Below are 19,502 nucleotides of genomic sequence, written 5' to 3'. Positions count from 1 at the left end.
TATGCAACTTAAAAATTTTTTTGAGAACCACTGTTTCTATCATATGGGTCACTTTCATTGCTCACAGTCTATTTCTACTTCTGAACCCGAATATCTATATAAATGGGTCCTGGTGCGTGCAGGAACAGAGGTCTATATTTTACAAATCCATGATTTATAATAAAATGTTATCAGAGAAGAAAGGCCGTCTGGGAGATTGAGATGTAGCAGGTAGTGCTCCAACCTGGAATCTGGTGTGGCCAGATGCCACTTTGATGCTGTGCTAAGACCCCTTCTACAATGGGACCTTGCAGCCTCCTTGGGTGGGGTGGGGATGGGCCTGTGGGTACTCAGCATAACTGTACCTGCCACCAGCCAGAGCCGGGCGACATCCCTCCCTGGGCCCTTCCCAGAGCATCCACACTTTTGAGTCACTGGGAAGTTACTTCAGAAGACGTCCAAAGTCCTCTCTTTTCCTCTTCTCACTTATTATTAGGGAACCCTGGAAGACCAGATCACCCAGGCCAACCCCCTCCTGGAGGCCTTTAGAAAGGCCAAGACCGTGAGGAATGACAACTCCTCGAGATTCGTAAGACTCAGTCCAATTGTCAATGACCCCCAGAAAGAAAACCCTCTCCTCCAATGCTGCATATGAAAAATGGCCACATAAACTAGGATATACCTGGCCTTAGTCTACCCCCAAGTAGACTGACTATACCGGGATTTTCTGATAACCCTTCAAAGAACATTTTGTCTTGTTCCCAGCCGAAGGAAGATTTAGCTGTCCTTCCCTAACTAATCAGCATCGCCTCAGAGCATCCTGAAGGTACAATGATTCCAGATTCAAATTCCACAAGTACAAAATGACTTCTCTGTGCTAAAATTGGTCTCTTCAGGTGGAAGCATTTTAAAATACATAAGTCCGTTGAACAGTATCCACTGACTTATTAACCATGAAAAACATAGCGTGAAGTTAGTTAGCAGCTCTGACCTTCTCCAGGTCAGGGGGTGCTGGGGGGAGGGAAAACCTGGCGGAGGCAGCAGAGCTCAAAACTTGGGAAGAAGTTGATACTAGAGATATTGAAGGATACGTCCCATCCTTCAACGTTTCACTTAGGTTTAGCTCAACCAAAGAGGCATTTCCTTCCGACACTGGCAAATAAACAAGTATCCAGTCTCCTATCTAATTTCACCGGCCAGTAGAGCAGGTACCCAGAGGCATTTCCATTCAGCAGCTAGAACTCCTGAAGAGCGAACACATAATTCACATAAACCTCCACTGGTCCTTCATTAATTCCTCATTAATTCTTCTTAGGCTTCATTCAGAAACTACTGAGACAACTACTGAGTACGTACTACATTCCAGGGTCTGCGGGTGAACAAGCAAGGCAATATTTTTGCCCTCATATTGGCTCACAGGGTGGTAGCGACCAATTAAGCGGGTGATGTAAGAAGGGAGTATACACACGCACACATATGCTGTGTATAATTTCACCTCTCACTCCCCGAGATTGCGGGAACCCAAGGGCTGAGTGGGTCTTTTGGGAGCCAGGAGGCCTGGCCTGGGAGCTAGGTTTGCATGTAGTAAGTAGTAAGGAAAACTGAGGCAAGAAATCTCAGAAGTAACATTCAGAGGCAAAAAAAAAGTCAGATAGTCCAACCCGGTTATCAGTTCAAAGGTGCTATAAAGAGTTTGAGCGGGATAAAGGCCAAGGAGACAGTCAGGTGTGAGGTAGTCCCGAACAGAGACCTGAGAGGGAGCCTGCAGCCATCCTCAGAGCTGTAGGAACAGGGCCAGGTGCTTTGGGCAGAGCTACCTGAGTCTTAGCTGAGCCGGCGTGGGGACCAGATGCCAAGCAAACAGAGAGGAGGAAAGTCCTCATGCTTCTGGCATCACCTCCTCCGCGACCCGACACATCCCACCCATCCTCAGTAGTACCTAACGGAAGCTGGCTACAGTACCATATAAAGAAAATAACTGTGTTTTTCAATCTGTCTTTGGACGGGGGAAGCTCATTCGCATTCACTTTGGGGCCACAGGAAAGCTGGCGTCAGCAGACATTGAAACCTGTGAGTCCAAACACTCTATCTGGCACCTTGGACTTGGCCACAGAGGCATCTCCTGGGGACCCTAAAATCACATCGTTTTTTGTTACCTCAGATCTCTTAGAAAAATCCAGGGTGACATTTCAGTTATCCCGTGAGAGAAGCTATCATATTTTTTACCAAATCATGTCAAACAAGAAGCCGGAACTTATCGGTAAGTTCCTTGGTTATCATTCTCATCTTCCAAATCGATCACATTGGAAAAAAACGTAGAGTCAGTTGTGCATAAGACGCTAAAGGGATCCTTCTGCTTCACAGACCTGCTTCTCATTTTAACCTACCCCTTAGTCGTCCCCTTTGTGAGCCAAGGAGAGGTCACCGTGGCCACTATTGACGACAGTGAGGAACTGTTGGCCACTGATGTATTTTGTGTGTTTATTTACTTAAGTAAGGAATTGTTGAATTTATGAACTGAGAGGTACCCATGATCTCAGGAGGCAGCTGGGATGCAGGGATGCTCAGCGATTAGACCCAAGAGCTCAGAGAATTAGTACAGATCACACCCCTCCCCCACTTGGTTCCATTTCAGAAGATTCCAGAAATGGGAATACAGAAAGTTCTCCAAAATAGGCCTTCAGTTCCACTCGCCAGCTTTTTAGAGTAAATGTTTGCATGGATAAGGTCTTTAAAGGTTTTGTTGGAAGGTTTCAGGGTGCAAAACCATCTACATGGCTCTTTAAGAAAATCTAGAAAATACAGGAAAGTCTAACGCAGGAGAAAAAGAGTCCCGCCCTGCAGCAGCCGTTCCATTCCTCCGGCTACCTGCCACCTCGGGCTCACACACCTGTCAGGCCTCTGGCCTTTAGCTTTGGGGAGTATCTCCAGGGTCAATAACTATGATATGAACTAAGTGCATTGAGCACTTACGCGCGCTGGGAACTGAGAAAAGTGCTTCGCCTCAACGAAACCTCTGGCATCAGCACCACTGCTACCCCCGTTTCATAAAGGTAGAAGTTGAGTCTTAGGAAAAAAACACAATTTGCTCGAAGACAGTTTGTAAACGACAGTCGGAACCCAGATCTGCCCAACCCCAGAACTTGCATTTTTAACGAAAATACACCCATCTCAGTGCAATTAATCTCTACCCCTGCTGGCTCTGCCCTCACGGAAGCTCTAAAAGCTTTTGGAAAGCAGTCTCGCCCAACACCCCAGGGGCTCCTGCCCAGGGCCCAGCTCCCTGGCCTTCATTCTGTGACATTTCCAGGTGATGCTAATTGTTTTAAGGCAAGGAGAAAATGTTCATGGTCAAACAAACTTCGTTTTACATTAGTCTGGCTATTATATATTCTTAACCAGCTTTCCCCAGTCTTTACCAGCTGGGGAGGAGGGTTAGTGACGGATACAAGGCCTCCAGCCACCCTCCCCCACCCCCCCGAAAGGCCCTCCTAAGGAATTCTCAAAGTCCCCAGAGTATCTCAGGTCCTCACCAGAGATCCCTGCCGTCAGGGCTTCTGTTGCTCCTTCCTCCCACGGAGCTTCTCCAGGGTGATGGTTTATGGCCAGATGGAGGGGGATTGTTGCCTCCGAGTGACTGCGTTCTCCAGAAGGCTCCCACGCAGTCGCGCTCTCACCTGCTTCCTTTCAGCACTTAGCGAAAGAAAGTTCTTTCCCGCAGCCGCCCGTTCCTAGGACACAGATATGCATCAGCTGGGATGGGATACAATTCAGGGCCTCAGAATCTCTCCTCCCCTCTGTCAGCTCCTGGCGTGGACTCTCCCTCCTCCACAAGGGGGCGCCATCCCAAGAGTGCCTCACGCTTCAATACCATGGTCTGTCCCACCAGCTTACCTGACACATCCAGACATGTTTCAACTCCACCCCTGGGCATTGCTTAGGCTTGGGCTGCAAACCCTGCTACACAATCATATGTATACCCCAGAGAAGGATTTTCCAGTTTAAACCATTGTGGCAGAACAAGAGGTTATAAAACCAAATCAGCGTCTGCTATAGGCTTTGAAGTGACCCAGCGCTGCTCCCATCCCCTTTTTATCACATCCTCCCTGCAGGGAGGTCCCTCAGAACCTCAGTTCTTCACCCAGAAATTTGGAAAAAATCTGCACACCTATAAGGTTCTCAAAGGGACTTAATGAGATAACATAGGGATGGTGCTGTCGACTTAAAAAATATTCACAACCTAAAAGTTGAGAGTTATGTTTTATTTGGTGGGAATTTTTAGGACTTCCAAGCCCAGGAGGCAGCATCTCAAGTAACCCTGAGAGAAGTGCCCCGAGGAGGTGAGGGGGGAGCCAGGTTATACAGAAGTTTTGCCACAAAGGGCAGGTAGTCTGAACATCAAAAGGTTACTGTTAGTTAAAGAAAACCAGCAATCCCAAGTTAAGGAATTTAGCACTTTTCTATGTGTGGGAAGATGCAAGAGTCTGAGCTCACCCAAATCACTCCTTCGATATGCACCTCAGCCATCTGGGGCCAGTATCCCGTGTTTTCACATCCTGAGTTTCCCCAGGGCTCACCCGGAGAGCGGCTGCCGTCTGATGGCTGCTACGTGGCACAATCGTTGGAGGGCTGCAATCACTGATGACTGTGACATCCTTTGTTTACTGATATGGCAGGAAATATTCCATTTCTCAGGGCCTAGCCCCCTATCTAGCTCCTTTCTCATTTGAAAAATATCTTCCCTTCCAGTTCTAATAGTCTATGGCGCTATATTATCTCCATGCTGAACTACACTGTAATTCCTGGGTTGCAATGCAAAGTTCGCAAGCTCTGGTATGGGGCCCGTGAAAGTACATCCTCCCAGCATCACACAATGTTTCCCAGTGTTCTCATCCAGAAAACAGTGCCCACATCTATGCACAGTGGGAAAGGATTAAAATCAGATTATTCACATTTTCTTCCCATAATCTTCACCCACCCACACAAACATGTTCAATTAAGACACGGTTTTTAAGCCCTCACTTGTCATACCCCACCTGTCATCCACTTACTGGGGTAAATGCTGTCTCACGTGCTATACAAAATGCCGGGGAAAAGCAGCATTTGGGTCCCTGAGGCCTGCTGTGACGGCTGTCCTTTTTTTCTAACTCCCAGAATGACACTGACATCCTGGGCCTCAGCTCAGAGGAGGAAGTTGGGATCTACAAGCTCACAGGCGCCATGATGCACTACGGGAACATGAAATTCAAGCAGAAACAGCGGGAAGTGCAGGCAGAGCCAGACGGCACCGAAGGTACCACATCTGGGAAGGGGACAGAGGTTTGCCTCTCCCCCTGCGTTCCCGTGTGGACTGGGCCACAGGAGATAAACCTTGTGTTCATCTCAAGAGCTGCTCTTGGAAAACCATACAAACTGAATTTGGGTTGTCCAAAGCTTTTTGAACATGCGCTGGGGAAGTCCATTCACTTGGTCAAGGAATCATTTAGTGGAGATTCCTTAGAAAACAAGAGCATCATCTCATAAATGAATAATCTCTGTCCAGTATCTCTCACCGTCAGTTTACCTGTTATTTTAGGGTGGACATTTATGATGGTTGAATGAATTTCACTTTCTTTCTGTGCTTACATATCATTATTAATATCCAGAATATCGTCCTACTCACTGAGCCTAAAATAAGAACCTTGGTTAGGCAGCCATTAATTCAGGTTAATAAATTAATTAACCTGAATTAATTAGCTGCCAGTTTAGGTGGCAGATAAATTTCTCCCTCCTATCACTGTCTCTTCCGCCTCCTACATCTGTTGAACTGACCCTGAACCAAGGACTGGTGAACAAATCTTCCTCCCCATGACTCTCACCTGGATGACCTCACCACAGGCCTCTGCCTCATCCCAAAGAGGCTGGAAACAGAGTAGAGGGCAGTGTAGGGGCTGACCGACCGCCAGACCCATCGCCATATACCCTGCATGCCTCATGCCTCTAGCACTTCATCTTACAAGCTCCCAGAGTCAAAGCCTGGTTCATCCCTAATAATTCTACCTTTTGATAACATCCCCACACTGCGTGAAGCAGTGCGTCTGGCACCCCAGCTGATAAAAAGGAATGATAGCCATGAGTTAAAGGCCAGGAAAATATACATGACTTTATCACTGTCCATAAAGGCTCTCCTGATCCGCTTAGGTTTGTTCAGGATGGTCTCCCTTGTTATTAACTCAAAGTCAACTGATTAGTAACCTCATCATGGGAGTGATATCTCATTACATTCACAGGTTCCACCCACACTCAAGTGAAGGGGATTATACAGGAAATGTACACCCACGGGTGCATCGTCCTCCCAATGGTGCACGGGAAGTAACAGGAGAAAAATTCAACGTGTTCAGAGCAGGGAGCCCTTCTGATTGGGGTAGTCAGGGAAGGCTTCCTGGGGGAGGTGGGGTCATTGGCTTGGACTTTGAAAGATGGGTAGGATCCTAAAAGGTGGGGGGGCAGGCAATCTAAGCAGAAGAAATGATGAGCAAGGGGGCTAAGGAAGGGATGTGATGGGGACAGAGAAGCAGAGAGTGGTCCACTTTGGCTATAGAAGACGATATGTGTAGTGGATTTGTAAGAGATGGGAATTAAAAAGCGATTATTTTGGCCTCAGTTTGGAAAGGCCCTGAGTGCCAGGATAAATGGTTTAGAATGTATGTGATAGACACCAGAAGCCGCTGACACTCCAAGCAGCAGCGGAGTATGTGTGACAGCCTGGAATCAATCCATCTGTAGTCATGCTCACCCAGAGTGTGGAATGTAGGGAAAAAATGCCTCAGGCTCCTCAGCGCAGGAGGACCATATGGATATGTATGGTCCCACACCCTCTACCAGCCCTGGTCCCACACCCTCTTCCAGCCCTGGCAGCCACGTGTGCAGTGTTGAGAAGCAGAACGAGCCTGGCAAAGGGGAAAACGGTGGCTGTAACCGGGGCCTGAGCTCCTCTGATGATGCTACCCACCCAAGTCAGTGTTTGCTGAGTGCTTACTGTATACCAGGACTGCTTCACAGCCACCCAGTAACGTAAGTACTGTCACTGTCCCCCAGTTGACAGATGGCAAGACTGAGGCATAAAGGAGCAAAGCCTAAATTTGAACCCAGGCTCTTTGCCACTTTACTATTCTACAGTCTTAGAAACCATAGAGACGCAAGCTATTTTTAAGGTGAAATGAGCAGGACTTAGATGCCTCTCTCAACACTGCATGTCAGGGGTGAAAAAGAAGGATGTACCACCCCAAGCTTTCAAGTTTAAGTAACCAGAAGAATAATGGTAAATGGGCAAAGTAGGAAGAAGGGATGGTTTGAGCAAAGAGTGAAACACACAACTGGTCTCTTACTAAGTCCTTCACAAACACTGCCCTGGATTTTTATTATCTTGGCTCCCTAACCAGCAATGAGGCGACGGTCCCAACCAAGGAGGAGCTGTCCTTGGGAAGCAGCATTTCTTTACCTTTTCTATGAGCTCAATGCAGGCAGCCCGGTCCATCCCAAAGTCAACTGAACTCCTAGTGAACTATATGAAATTGCCCACATTCAACTGAGCTTGACCATCTCCAAATACTTGCAGGTGGGGTGAAGGTTTCGTACTTCTCTCTCAGCTATTAGCAGGGCACTTTGCAGAAATTAGGAAGGTGCTGAACTTATATTAACTGTCCAAATGGTACTTCCTTTACTCATATACCATGTTGCTGTATTATCAGACTCCAACAATACTACATAACAATATGTTTTTTAATGAAATTTAAATATCAGTAAGTCAAGATCAACCTATTTCTAAAGATTGTATCTAGAAGGCAAAGTGAAAGTTCTCAAAAACCCAGGACCCTGGATTATGGGGTTGAAACTCCATTAGTCAAGTCCAGGCCTGGGGCGTGTAGGAAAACATAAAAACGTCCAAAAGGATTATAGAAAATACTTCTAGGAGGACCCAGGGCCTAATTGACTGTTTTAGCAGCTGCTGTCTGTGTGACACCATTTCTCCTCCTCCTTCAGTGGCTGACAAAGCTGGGTACCTGATGGGTCTGAATTCTGCAGAAATGCTGAAAGGCCTGTGCTGTCCAAGGGTGAAGGTTGGGAACGAATATGTCACTAAAGGGCAAAATGTCCAGCAGGTAATGGAGATGCTCTGAATCCGAATGACTCATGTATTTTGCTATTTTAACCACCATCCTAAAGTTCTTTCGGTCGCAGGAATCAGAAACACATATGAAACCGGCCTCACCATGAAGCGGGGATTCATTCTCAGGCCTCAGGGGTAACTCAAGGAGTGCCTTGGGTGCCATGAGGGTCTGGAGCCAGGAAGTGAAGAGCCCTCTGGAGCCAGGCAGCCTCTCTGGCAAGACAGCTCCAGGCTGTCTTCTCTCTCCTGCTCTGTTGTGTTCTCACTAGGTGGGTAAGCTTTCTCCACCTCTCCTGCCCGTGGCCACCCCAGAACTCCCAAGTTTACATCTTCGTGGTTCCAGCCTCACCCTGAGACTGAGACCAGCATCTTTTGATCCCAATTCCAAATTCTCAGGAGAGACACTCTGTTTAGCCCAACTTGGACCAAATGTCCACCTCTGGTTCAATTAGGTGTGGCCGGGGCTAGAGTCACGTGTTATAACCAAGGTTGGGAGAGAACGATCTTTGTAAATGGGATAGACCTCATGGAACGGAGCAGATGTCTCAAGATAGATGTAATATTAGACTGAAATATATGAAACTGCCAATCTCCAGCTGCTTTTGACTTTCAAGACGTGAACCTTGTCTGTTTCAACTTAATACAATCATAAAAACATTAATTTGAGGGTTGAGTGGATGTTCGTTTTTTCAAGGTGACCAATTCGGTGGGCGCTCTGGCCAAAGCCGTCTACGAGAAGATGCTCCTGCGGGTGGTCACCCGCATCAACCAGCAGCTGGACACCAAGCAGCCCAGGCAGTACTTCACTGGGGTCTTGGACGTCACTGGCTTTGAGATCTTTGACGCGAGTTGTTTGCATCAATGACAAGCCTCAAAGCACCCTTCCGCTTTGTGTCTGCTCTGCTGAGTCTCCACTGGATTTTCCAAACTCACTCCAACTTTTTGGTATTCGAAATACCCAGTTCAACAGCCTGGAGCAGCTGTGCATCAACTTCACCAATGAGAAGCTGCAGCAGTTCTTCAACCACCACATGTTCGTGCTGGAGCAGGAGGAGTACAAGAAGGAGGGCATCGCGTGGGAGTTCATCGACTTCGGGATGGACCTGGCCGCCTGCATGGAGCTCCTCGAGAAGGTAAAGAAACGCTGCTCTCCAGGGACAGCTCCGCCTTGGTTGGACGACCACCTCTTTGCTCTAACTCTTTTCTGCTAATGGATTGTCTCCCCTAAACCCACTCCCCCAGGCTCTGAGCCTTCAGATAGCTGAATTCCCTGTGCAGAAAGGGTAAATGTTTGGAAAGCACACAGAATCTGTTCAGACACTTAAAGAGGTGTGTGGGTGATAAAGATCCCAGGGCTCAGTTACCCCTGAGAATGTGCATGGACCCCAGGGGTGACTGGGCATTTCATACATACCTGACTTGTCCAAAGACCCCAGGAGGAGGCCCATGGAGCAGTGGGCTTCCTGGAGGAATGTTACTATGAAAAAAGCAAGGGCTTCCCTGGTGGCACAGTGGTTAAGAATCCACCTGCCAATGCAGGGGACACGGGTTCGAGCCCTGGTCCGGGAAGATCCCACATGCGGTGAAGCAACTAAGCCCGTGCGCCACAACTACTGAGCCTGCGCTCTAGAGCCCGTAAGCCACAACTACAGAAGCCCGCGTGCCACAACTACAGAAGCCCGCGTGCCTAGAGGCCATGCCCCACAACAAGAGAAGCCCACGCACGGCCACAAAGAGTAGCCCCCGCTCGCCGCAACTAGAGAAAGCCCATGAGCAGCAACGAAGACCCAACGCAGCCAAAAAAAAAAAAAAAAAGCAGATGACATACATTTTTAAAAAGGAATTCCCATCACATTTTGAGCACTGGTCATGTTGGAAGCCTATCTTCCTAAGGTGGCTACTGAGAAACCCAGATTTTATTGCTTAAACTATTACTCATGTGATTTTATGTCTAAGTATCCAACTTTACATTTTTGGTAAATCTATTGCTAAAAGTGAGTAAGTTGGGGAAAACTCAGCTTTTTTCCTTCCTACGTAGGAAAAACCCAGTTCTTTCCTACTGCGTGTTTCTTTCCTGTGAACTTCCTTTACCACTCACATAGATGCTTCGTTTTTGATACTTCTGGTCACCAAATGTGTGGAGGTTTTTCCTCACAACGACAAAATTGTCCTACAATTTAAGTCAATTCGGACACTATCTACCCAGAGATGCCAAGTGCAAGCAGTAGGTCCCTGGTGCCCTACAACCTCTGACCTACTGGGCTACAAATCGAACGTTCCCACAACCCCATCCTCAGGTTTAATTAATTTGCTAAAGGGGCTCACAGAATTCAGGAAAACACTTACTCACGTTTACCCGTTTATTAAAGGATATGATAAAGGATACAGATGAACAGTCAGATGAGGAGATACAGGGGGCAAGGGAGGGTCCCAAGTGCAGGAGCTTCCGTTCCCATCGGGCTGGCGTGTGTCACCCTATCAGTATGTGGATGTGTTCTCCAACCCGGAAGCTCTCAGAACCACCTACGATTGGGATTTTATGGAGGCTTCCCATGTAGGCACGATCGATCATTAACTCCATTTCCAGCCCCTCTCCCCTCTCTGGAAGATGCGGGGAGAGGACTGAAAATCCCAAGCTTCTGATCGTGGCTTGGTCTTTCTGGTGACCAGCCCCCATCCAGGAGCGCACCCAGAGTCACCTCAACAGAACAACAGATGGTCCTAGTACTCTTATCACTAAGGAAAATTTAAAAAGGCTTTAGAAGTTCTGTGCCAGGAAACAGGGACAGAGACCAATATATATATTTTCTATTACCTCACAATGAGCTACATTTATATACATGCAATTTCATTCCATGCTCTTTTGTTCAACAAATACTAAATTAGCACCTACCATATGTCGAGCACTGTTCTGTCATCGCACCAAACAGACCAACAGCCTTGTTCTCACAGTACTTACATCCCAGTGTTCCTAGTAACAGAGTGACAGCACCAAAGAAGCTGTCCTTGACTCCTACAGACGATGGAGTCATTGGGATGTACTAATAAATGCTGAGGATAATCTGTTATCCTCCTTCCAGCCTATGGGCATCTTCTCCATCCTGGAAGAGGAGTGCATGTTCCCCAAGGCCACAGACACCTCCTTCAAGAACAAGCTGTATGACCAGCACTTGGGCAAGTCCAACAACTTCCAGAAGCCCAAGCCTGCCAAAGGCAAGGCTGAGGCCCACTTCTCCCTGATCCACTACGCAGGCACTGTGGACTACAACGTTGCCGGGTGGCTGGACAAGAACAAGGAACCCCTGAACGAGACGGTGGTCGGCCTGTACCAGAAGTCTTCGCTGAAGCTGCTGTCCTTCCTTTTTTCCAACTATGCTGGTGCAGAAGCAGGTGAAATTTTTTTTTAATTCCCCCTGTGGAAACTCTGTGTAATTACTCATAACTCATGAAGAACCAGTAGCTGGACATGAGCTTCAGGTTGAGCTTGATTTATTTGTCTGTCTCTGATCTCTGTTTTTCTTTCTCCTACTTCTATTCTTCCTCTTCCTTAAGAGATCAAGCTCTAACCATATGACCCAGCATTTCCACTCCTGGGTATATATCCAAAAAAACCAAAAACACTAATTGGAAAAGATACATGCACTCCAATATTCATAGCAGCATTATTTATAATTGCCAAGGTATGGAAGCAACCTAAGTGTCCATCACCAGATAAATGGATAAAGAAGATGTGATATATATATATATATATATATATATATATATATATAATGGAATATTACTCAGCCATAGAAAAGAATGAAATTTGCAGCAACATGGATGACTTGGAGGGCATTATGCTAAGTGAAGTAAGTCAGACAGAGAAAGATAAATACTGTATGATATCACTTATATGTGGAATCTAAAAAGCATAACCAACTGGTGAGTAAAACAAATAAGAAGCAGACTCACAGATACAGAGAACAAACTAGTGGTTACCAGTGGGGAGAGGGAAGGGGGAGGGGCAATACAAGGGTGGGAGGGAAAAAGGGTTATTATGAGATTATATGAAATCATGTTGTGAAACTTGTGAAAATTGTAAAGCACTGTAGAATTTAAAGAAATTTTCATTCAATAAAAAATAAATTAATGTTTTTAAGTCGAAAAAAAAATTTTTTAAAGAGATTAGGTTCTACGGAGGTGAACAGGGCCTCCCAGTGGACACAATAGCCAATACCACATTCTTTAATAGGTTTTTTTTTTTACTGAGATATAATTCATATAGCATAAAATTCACTCTTTAAAAAATTCAGTGGTGGGACTTCCCTGGTGGCGCAGTGGTTAAGAATCCACCTGCCAACGCAGGGGACACGGGTTTGAACCCTGGTCCGGGAAGATCCCACATGCCGCGGAGCAACTAAGCCCCTGCGCCACAGCTACTGAGCCTGCACTCTAGAGCCCGTGCTCCGCAAGGAGAGAAGCCACCGCCGTGACAAGCCCACGCACCACCATGAAGAGTAGCCCCCGCTCACCACAGCTAGTGAAAGCCCCTGCACAGCAACGAAGACCCAACAGAGCCAAAAATAAAATAAATAAATAAATTTATCAAAAAAAAAATTCAGCGGTTTTTGGTATATTTATGGGTTGTGCAACCATTACCACTAGGTAATTGCAGAACATTTTCATCACACCAGTAACCCTTTAGCAGCCACTTTCCACCTGCCTCCTTCCCAGCTTGTGGCAGTGGCCAAACTACTTTCTGTCTCTATGAATTTGCCCTTGCTGGATGCTTCACGTAAGTGGAATCATACACTGTCTGGTCTTTTGTGTCTGGCTTCTCTCACTTAGCTTAACGTTCTTCAGCTGTCCACGCTGTGGCAAGTGTCAGCAATTCATTTCTTTCTATAGGTGAATGATATTCCACTGCGTGGATCTTAACACAGTTTTGTCTATCCACTCATCAGTTGATGGACCTTTATGTTTTCTCTACTTTTGGGTACTATGAATACTGCTGCTATGAACATTTTATAGAAGTTTCTATGTGGGCATTGTTAATGCTTTGGGGTACATACCTAGGGATGGAACTACTGAATCATATGGTAACTCTGTGTTTAACTTTTGGAGGAACTTCCAGACCATTTTCCCAAATGGCTGCACAAGCCAGTATCACTTGTTCAGATTACCTATATATTTTTAAAGTAATTTCCAGAATAAGGTTTAAAAATTATGGACTATTTTAAATGCATTAATTTAACAAATTAATGCTTTTAATTCATGCAATATAATCATTCATTAGATAATTTTTTACAATTAATGTCTAGTGTATTGGGCAGTATAATATAAACATGGGCATAACTTTAAACTTGAATGATGAACACCATCGTCTTCAAATCTAATTAGGGCATCTCTATAACTGTATTGCATAACCTGACTTAGCAATGATGCCAGGACTCTAAACGTAAGTTCCTGTGTAGGCATGAACCTGGGGAAGTGGCTCTCCTGCCTCTCCTCCCCCCCCAAACACATGGTCATGCTAGACCCAGGGGACAAAAGGGTGGAGTGAGAGGAGGGTAGGGGAAATGAGACATGAAATTTCCCCAAGGGCTGAATCTTGATTACATATCAGAAGATAAATCTGAAATTGAGCCATTCAGAAAAAGTAGACCCAATATCACTGATGCCTCATTAAGTTGGGCTGTTCCTTTTAGACAAGAAAAAAATGGACTTGTAGAATATTCTGAGAAACTTCAGTTGTTATTACTTTCAGTTACTTCCTCATGAAGAGATAAACAGGGACTCAAGAATTTTTAAAAGGGACACTCATGAAAGAAACCACACTCACCAAGAGGAACATCTCAATCTTGCCAACTATTCAGTTGGATTTCATGTCTGATGTCTAAAGGAAAAGATTCTCCTTGGATACAGAGAGCCTAAATTATACTCCCAGTTAAATGCCACCCATATCCCACCCCACTCCGTTCCCACAGTGATAAAAATCAGTGTCCCCAAATCTGAGTAGTTTGGAGGAATTTTAAGAAGCAGAATACAGAAATGAACAAACCAAAAAACCCTCAGCTCTCCTACGTCAAAAGAAAACCAAACTCTCACTTCAGGGTTTGGAGGAAGTGGTTTAGAAAGGCCACCACTGACAAAACGGTACACTGTTAGTGGAGATGTAAATTTGTGAAGCCACTACAGAAAACAGTATGGAGATTCCTTTAAAAATTAAAAATAGAACTACCATATGATCCAGCAACTCCACTTCTGGGTATATACCCAAAGGAAATGAAATGACTATCCCAAAGAGATACCCCCATGTGCATTGCAGCATTATTTAGAATAGCCAAGACATGGAAATGATCTAAGTGTCCACTGATGGATAAATGGATAAAGAAAAGGTCATATATAATGGAATATTATTCAGCCATAGAAAAGAATGAAATCTTGCCATTGGCAACAATGGACCTTGAGGGCATTATGCTATGTGAAATAAATCAGACACAGAAAGACAGATCCTGTATAATCTCATGTATATGTGGAATCTTAAAAAACCAAACTCATAGAAACAGAGATCAGATCTGTGGTTGCCAGAGGTGGCGGGTGAGAGGTGGGAGAACTGGGGGAAAGGGGTTAAAAGGTACAAACTTCCAGTTATGACATAAGTAAGTTCTGTGGTTGTAAAGTACAGCATGGTAACTGTAGTTAATTACACTGTGCTGTATATTTGAAAGTTGCTAAGAGAGTAGAGCTTAAAAGCTCTCATCATAAGAAAAAGAAACTGTAAGTGAAGGGATAGATGTTAAGTAGACTTAATGCTGTGATCATTCTGCACTATATACATATATCAAATCATTATGTTGTACACCTTAAACATATACAGTCTTATATGTCAGTTACATCTCAATAAAACTGGTGGGGCAGGTGGGTAGGAAAGGCCACCACTATGTCCTCAGGACTCACCAGACACACCCTCTGTGTCCGTCTCCAGGCGACGCCAGGGTGAGCAAGAAGGGCGGGAAGAAGAAGGGCTCCTCTTTCCAGACTGTGTCCACTGTGTTCAGGGTTTGTTTTTTGGCAACTTCCACATTCGGTTGTATTTCTGCCCAGTGCAATGGCGTTTGCTAAGGTAAATGTGCTTCTTCTGGTTTGTGTCCCAGGAAAATTTAAACAAATTGATGGCCAATTTAAGAAGCACCCGTCCTCACTTTGTGCGATGTCTGATTCCCAAGACTCCTGGTGAGTGAGAATCCCTCAGAGCAGGACTCCCTGAAATGTATGAAAAGTTCTGTGGGTGTGGGTATGGGTGTACATGTGTCTGTGTGCACGTGCGTGTGTGTTTCCCTGGGGACAGGATCATGATAGCCTTTATCACTTCTCAGTCTATGAAATAGGGCTGCCTGATTTAGCAAATTAAAACCACGAGACACCCCATTAAATTCGAATTTCAGATGAGACAGTGAAAAATTTCTTAGTATAAATATGACCCATGCAATATTTGGGATATACTTATACTAAAAAAAAAAAAGTATTTACTGTTTCTCTGAAATTCAAATTCAACTGGGCAGCCTGGGCATATTTTATCTGGCATTCCTACTATGAAATTATATCCAAAATGTTATGTACATATATAGGTGCATTAAATCCATACCTTTCATAAGATTCTTAAAAACCTTTCCCCCCAAAGTGAAGAGCCACTATATTTGGCAAATAATCAGCTTAGGTGTTCCATAATAAAAACAGCATCAATAACAACTGTTTTCTGAGCCTAATGCAGTCCCATTATTATGTTAGCTCTACTGTTTACAGCAGTTCACTGCAAGAAAAACATAATCATCTCCATTTTATAAATGAGAAAACTGAGAGTCAGAGACCAGATATATAGACATAGGACACCATGTGGTACAGCAGACCTTTAACCGTCAACAATCCTGGATGCACAGATATGGCTGAGTTTCAGGGCCATTTGTCACAAAGGAAAGAACAAACCATCACACAGACTGTGGCTACGAGGCAGCTCTCTCACCAGCCAAGCTGTTGAATCCCAAAGGCTGGGCTTCTGGCATCAAGGTCCTGCTTCAGCAATGTTACAGGAGAGCAGAGGAATTAGATGATCAAAGAAAAGATCCCAGCTCCACCTACTACTGCCCAAGGGACCACAGCTGAGTCCTTCAGCTTTCTGGCCTATAAAAGGAGGATTAAAATGGCATTTTCTTTAGGCATTCGCTTAGTTATTAATTCATTTATTTATTGAGTGAGCGCTTATAAAGTGTTGACTCATTTTGTAAATATTAACACATTTAACCCGCCTTAGAGGGCTGTTGAGGATTAAATAAGCCAGTACACGTAAAGCATTTGAAACAGGTCCCATCACAGGAACAAAACAATTGTAACTATGTATGTGGACGGACGGAGGTTAACCGGACTTATTTTGGTGATCATCTCACAATATATACAAATATCGAATCAATACGTTGTACAGCTGAAACTAGTAAAATGTTACATGCCAATTACACCTCAATGTTTTTAAAATGCTGGTAGATAGCACTACAACAATAGTTGTAGGTGAATTTAAATAAACTCTGTCAGTTCATGATTAAAGAGGTAGACCAAAATATATAAGAGTGGGGGCTTCTCTGGTGGCGCAGTGGTTGAGAGTCCGCCTGCCGATGCAGGGGACACGTGCCCCGGTCCGGGAAGATCCCACATGCCGCGGAGCAGCTGGGCCCGTGAGCCATGGCCGCTGAGCCTGCGCGTCCGGAGCCTGTGCTCCGCAACGGGAGAGGCCACAACAGTGAGACGCCCGCGTACCGCAGCAAAAAAAAAAAAAAAAAAAAAGATTATGAAGAGGAGGTGACGCAGACCCTCACCTCCCCGCCCTCTTCCTTGGAGCTGACTATGGCTTCCTGCCCTTGTCTGGGGATATTAATTTACTCGGTCACCCCTTTAACCCACATTTACTGAGCTGCAGTTCCGTGCTGGGGCCTCTGCTTGGCACTGGGGATGCAGAAATGAGCCCTGGCCTCCAGGAACCCATAGAGGAGCAGAAAGCAGACACGTGCGTGGCTAGCTTTAACGCCTATGACAAGCGCAATGTCAGTTATATTCGGGGCGGGGGGGACTCGTTGGGGTTGGCGTGAAGGGGTCAGCAAGAAAGAACTTTCTGAAGGAGGCTTTGCATGGCCTGAGAAAAGGTGGCCTGGGGGGAAGGAGACCGACAAGCAGGTCACATGCCTGGGGTGAGGCGTGGAGGTCCCCACATGCCACATTAAAGAGCCCAAGTTAAATCTTCTAGTTGATGAGGAGCCATGGAGGAGACGAGTGAGAGGATCAGGTTTATAGCTCAGAGCAGTCACTCTGGGGGACTTCCCTGGTGGTCCAGTGGTTAAGACTCCGCACTTCCACTGCAGGGACCATGGGTTCGATCCCTGGTGGGGGAACTAAGATCCCGTGTGCTGCACGGCACGGCCAAACACACACACACACACACACACACACACTGAGAGGTTGCTCTGGCAGCTACAAGAAGAGCAGGCCTGAGAGCACAAGAGGGGCCAAGACCAGGCTGTAACAGAAGTCCAAATAAAAGATGACAAGGACCTGAATTAGGAAACAGATCATGGGGGAGAGGAGGGGAGGCACTGAAGAAAGGTTGAAGGGCCTTAGGCCTTCAGTAATTCCACAGGAGGAACAGCAGCTCTGATGGCTGGTCCTGTGTGGGAATGTCAGGGAGAGGGGAATTTGATGGAAGCACCTTGTCCCGATTCCCCGACATCCCATACAGCTCTACCGTTGTCATCGCCATAACACGCCACCATTACATATTAGTCAAGAATACCTCCCGGGCATCTGTCCCGGCGAAGGGAAAGGAAGCCAGCATGGAAACGAAAAAAATCTCAGAGAAGGGACCAGTTTAATGGAAAGAAAAGCAAGTTTTCAGGTTCACGTGAGTTCGATACGAAGCTGTGGAGGACGAAGATTAGGAAACAGTGTCTGTGTCACTGGGACGTAGGCTACAGTCTAAGTTCGGAAAAAAGATCAGTCCTAGAAAGGCAAGAGTCTGGGAGGTGACCAGTGGGCTGGAGACAGGTCCTAGGTGGACACCAACACTTCAGCAGGAAGCAGGAGCCCATATGGCTAAACACAGCGAAACAGGAAAACTGTTTTATCAGGGAATCAAGGGCAAAAGGATTGGGATTGACATATACACACTACTATATATTATAAAATAGATAACTAATAAGAACCTACTATATAGCATGGGGAACTCTACTCAGTACTCTGTCATGACCTATATGGGAAAAGAATCTAAAAAAGAGTGGATATATCAGTTATATCAGTTATATGCATATAAGTTATATGCATAACTGATTCACTTTGCTATACAGCAGAAACTAACACAACATTGTAAATCAACTATATTCCAATAAAAATTCATAAAAAAAAAAGGTGAGAGTTAACAACTCAAATGTGGGAGAAAGACCCAATAAAACGGGAATGAAAGCAGCTCATCACATGGTAATTGGAGGCCACTGACAACCTTACGCTGAGCATTTTCAGTAGGGTAGTGGGGGTGGAGGCCAGGTGGATGGGAGACCCTCAGTGGCCCTGGACCCTCGCTCACCTCCCAGATTTGCATGTGCTGTTTCCTCCGCTTTTCATTTGCAGAAGGGACTCTGGAGTCCCTAGGATCTGCACAGCTTGGCTGTCCCTCCTTCCCACCTGGATGGGAAAGGTGAAGGTCATGGGGCCTGGGGGGCAGGTGAGCGGAGACTGGGCCTTGCTATGGCCCATTAACCCCAGTCCTAACGATGCACAGGGACTCCATCTTCTGCATCCAGCACAACATCTGATGTTTTATGAACGTCAAGCACTGGCCCTGGATGAACCTGTTCTTCAAGATCAAGCCCCTGCTGAAGAGTGCAGAGGCCGAGAAGGAGATGGCCACCATGAAGGAAGGATTTGAGAGAGCCAACGAAGAACTGGCCACAGCTGAGGCTCATCGGAAGGAACTGCAGGAGAAAATGGTGTCCCTGCGGCAGGAAAATAATGACCTCCAGCTGCACGTCCAGTCTGTAAGTATCTCCCTGAGACCAGGAGGCCCCACCAGTGTCTATTCAAGAGACAGTAGTGCCACTCAGTGGGCCTACAGAGTATTGCATGACTACCCTGCCAGGGAAGGAGGCCAGCCCTCAGATCACCCTGGAAAACACATCTGCAAAGTGAATTTCTGCTCGCTCTGATTTCTCCCTGTCTTCCATAGCGGAGCAAGATGTATTTTGCTGTGGGCATGAGGGGGATGTGTCTGTCATCAGAATAAAAAGCTGTCAGGAATGCACCAGGTCTTTTTAAAAACTGTAAATAAAAAGACATCACTGGAAGTTCCCTGGTTGCTTAG

The 19,502-nt window shown here is 45.9% G+C and overlaps 1 protein-coding gene across 1 annotated transcript in view; it reads left to right on the top strand.

Moving 5' to 3' along the window:
* The window catches only part of LOC101278058 (myosin-13), a 45,185-nt gene that overhangs the window by 5,856 nt on the left and 19,827 nt on the right, over positions 1 to 19,502 (top strand). The window contains 13 exon segments of the mRNA XM_049701953.1: positions 476 to 568; positions 1,986 to 2,049; positions 2,141 to 2,239; positions 2,344 to 2,447; positions 5,134 to 5,272; positions 8,002 to 8,120; positions 8,823 to 8,972; positions 9,091 to 9,261; positions 11,209 to 11,518; positions 15,096 to 15,169; positions 15,265 to 15,343; positions 16,997 to 17,234; positions 18,924 to 19,179. Coding sequence (XP_049557910.1) covers positions 476 to 568; positions 1,986 to 2,049; positions 2,141 to 2,239; positions 2,344 to 2,447; positions 5,134 to 5,272; positions 8,002 to 8,120; positions 8,823 to 8,972; positions 9,091 to 9,261; positions 11,209 to 11,518; positions 15,096 to 15,169; positions 15,265 to 15,343; positions 16,997 to 17,234; positions 18,924 to 19,179 — 1,896 coding nt within the window.

The sequence above is a fragment of the Orcinus orca genome, chromosome 19 (genome assembly GCF_937001465.1).
Source record: "Orcinus orca chromosome 19, mOrcOrc1.1, whole genome shotgun sequence".
Classification (NCBI taxonomy): Eukaryota; Metazoa; Chordata; class Mammalia; order Artiodactyla; family Delphinidae; genus Orcinus; species Orcinus orca.
This window is presented reverse-complemented; position numbering and strand designations above follow the sequence as displayed.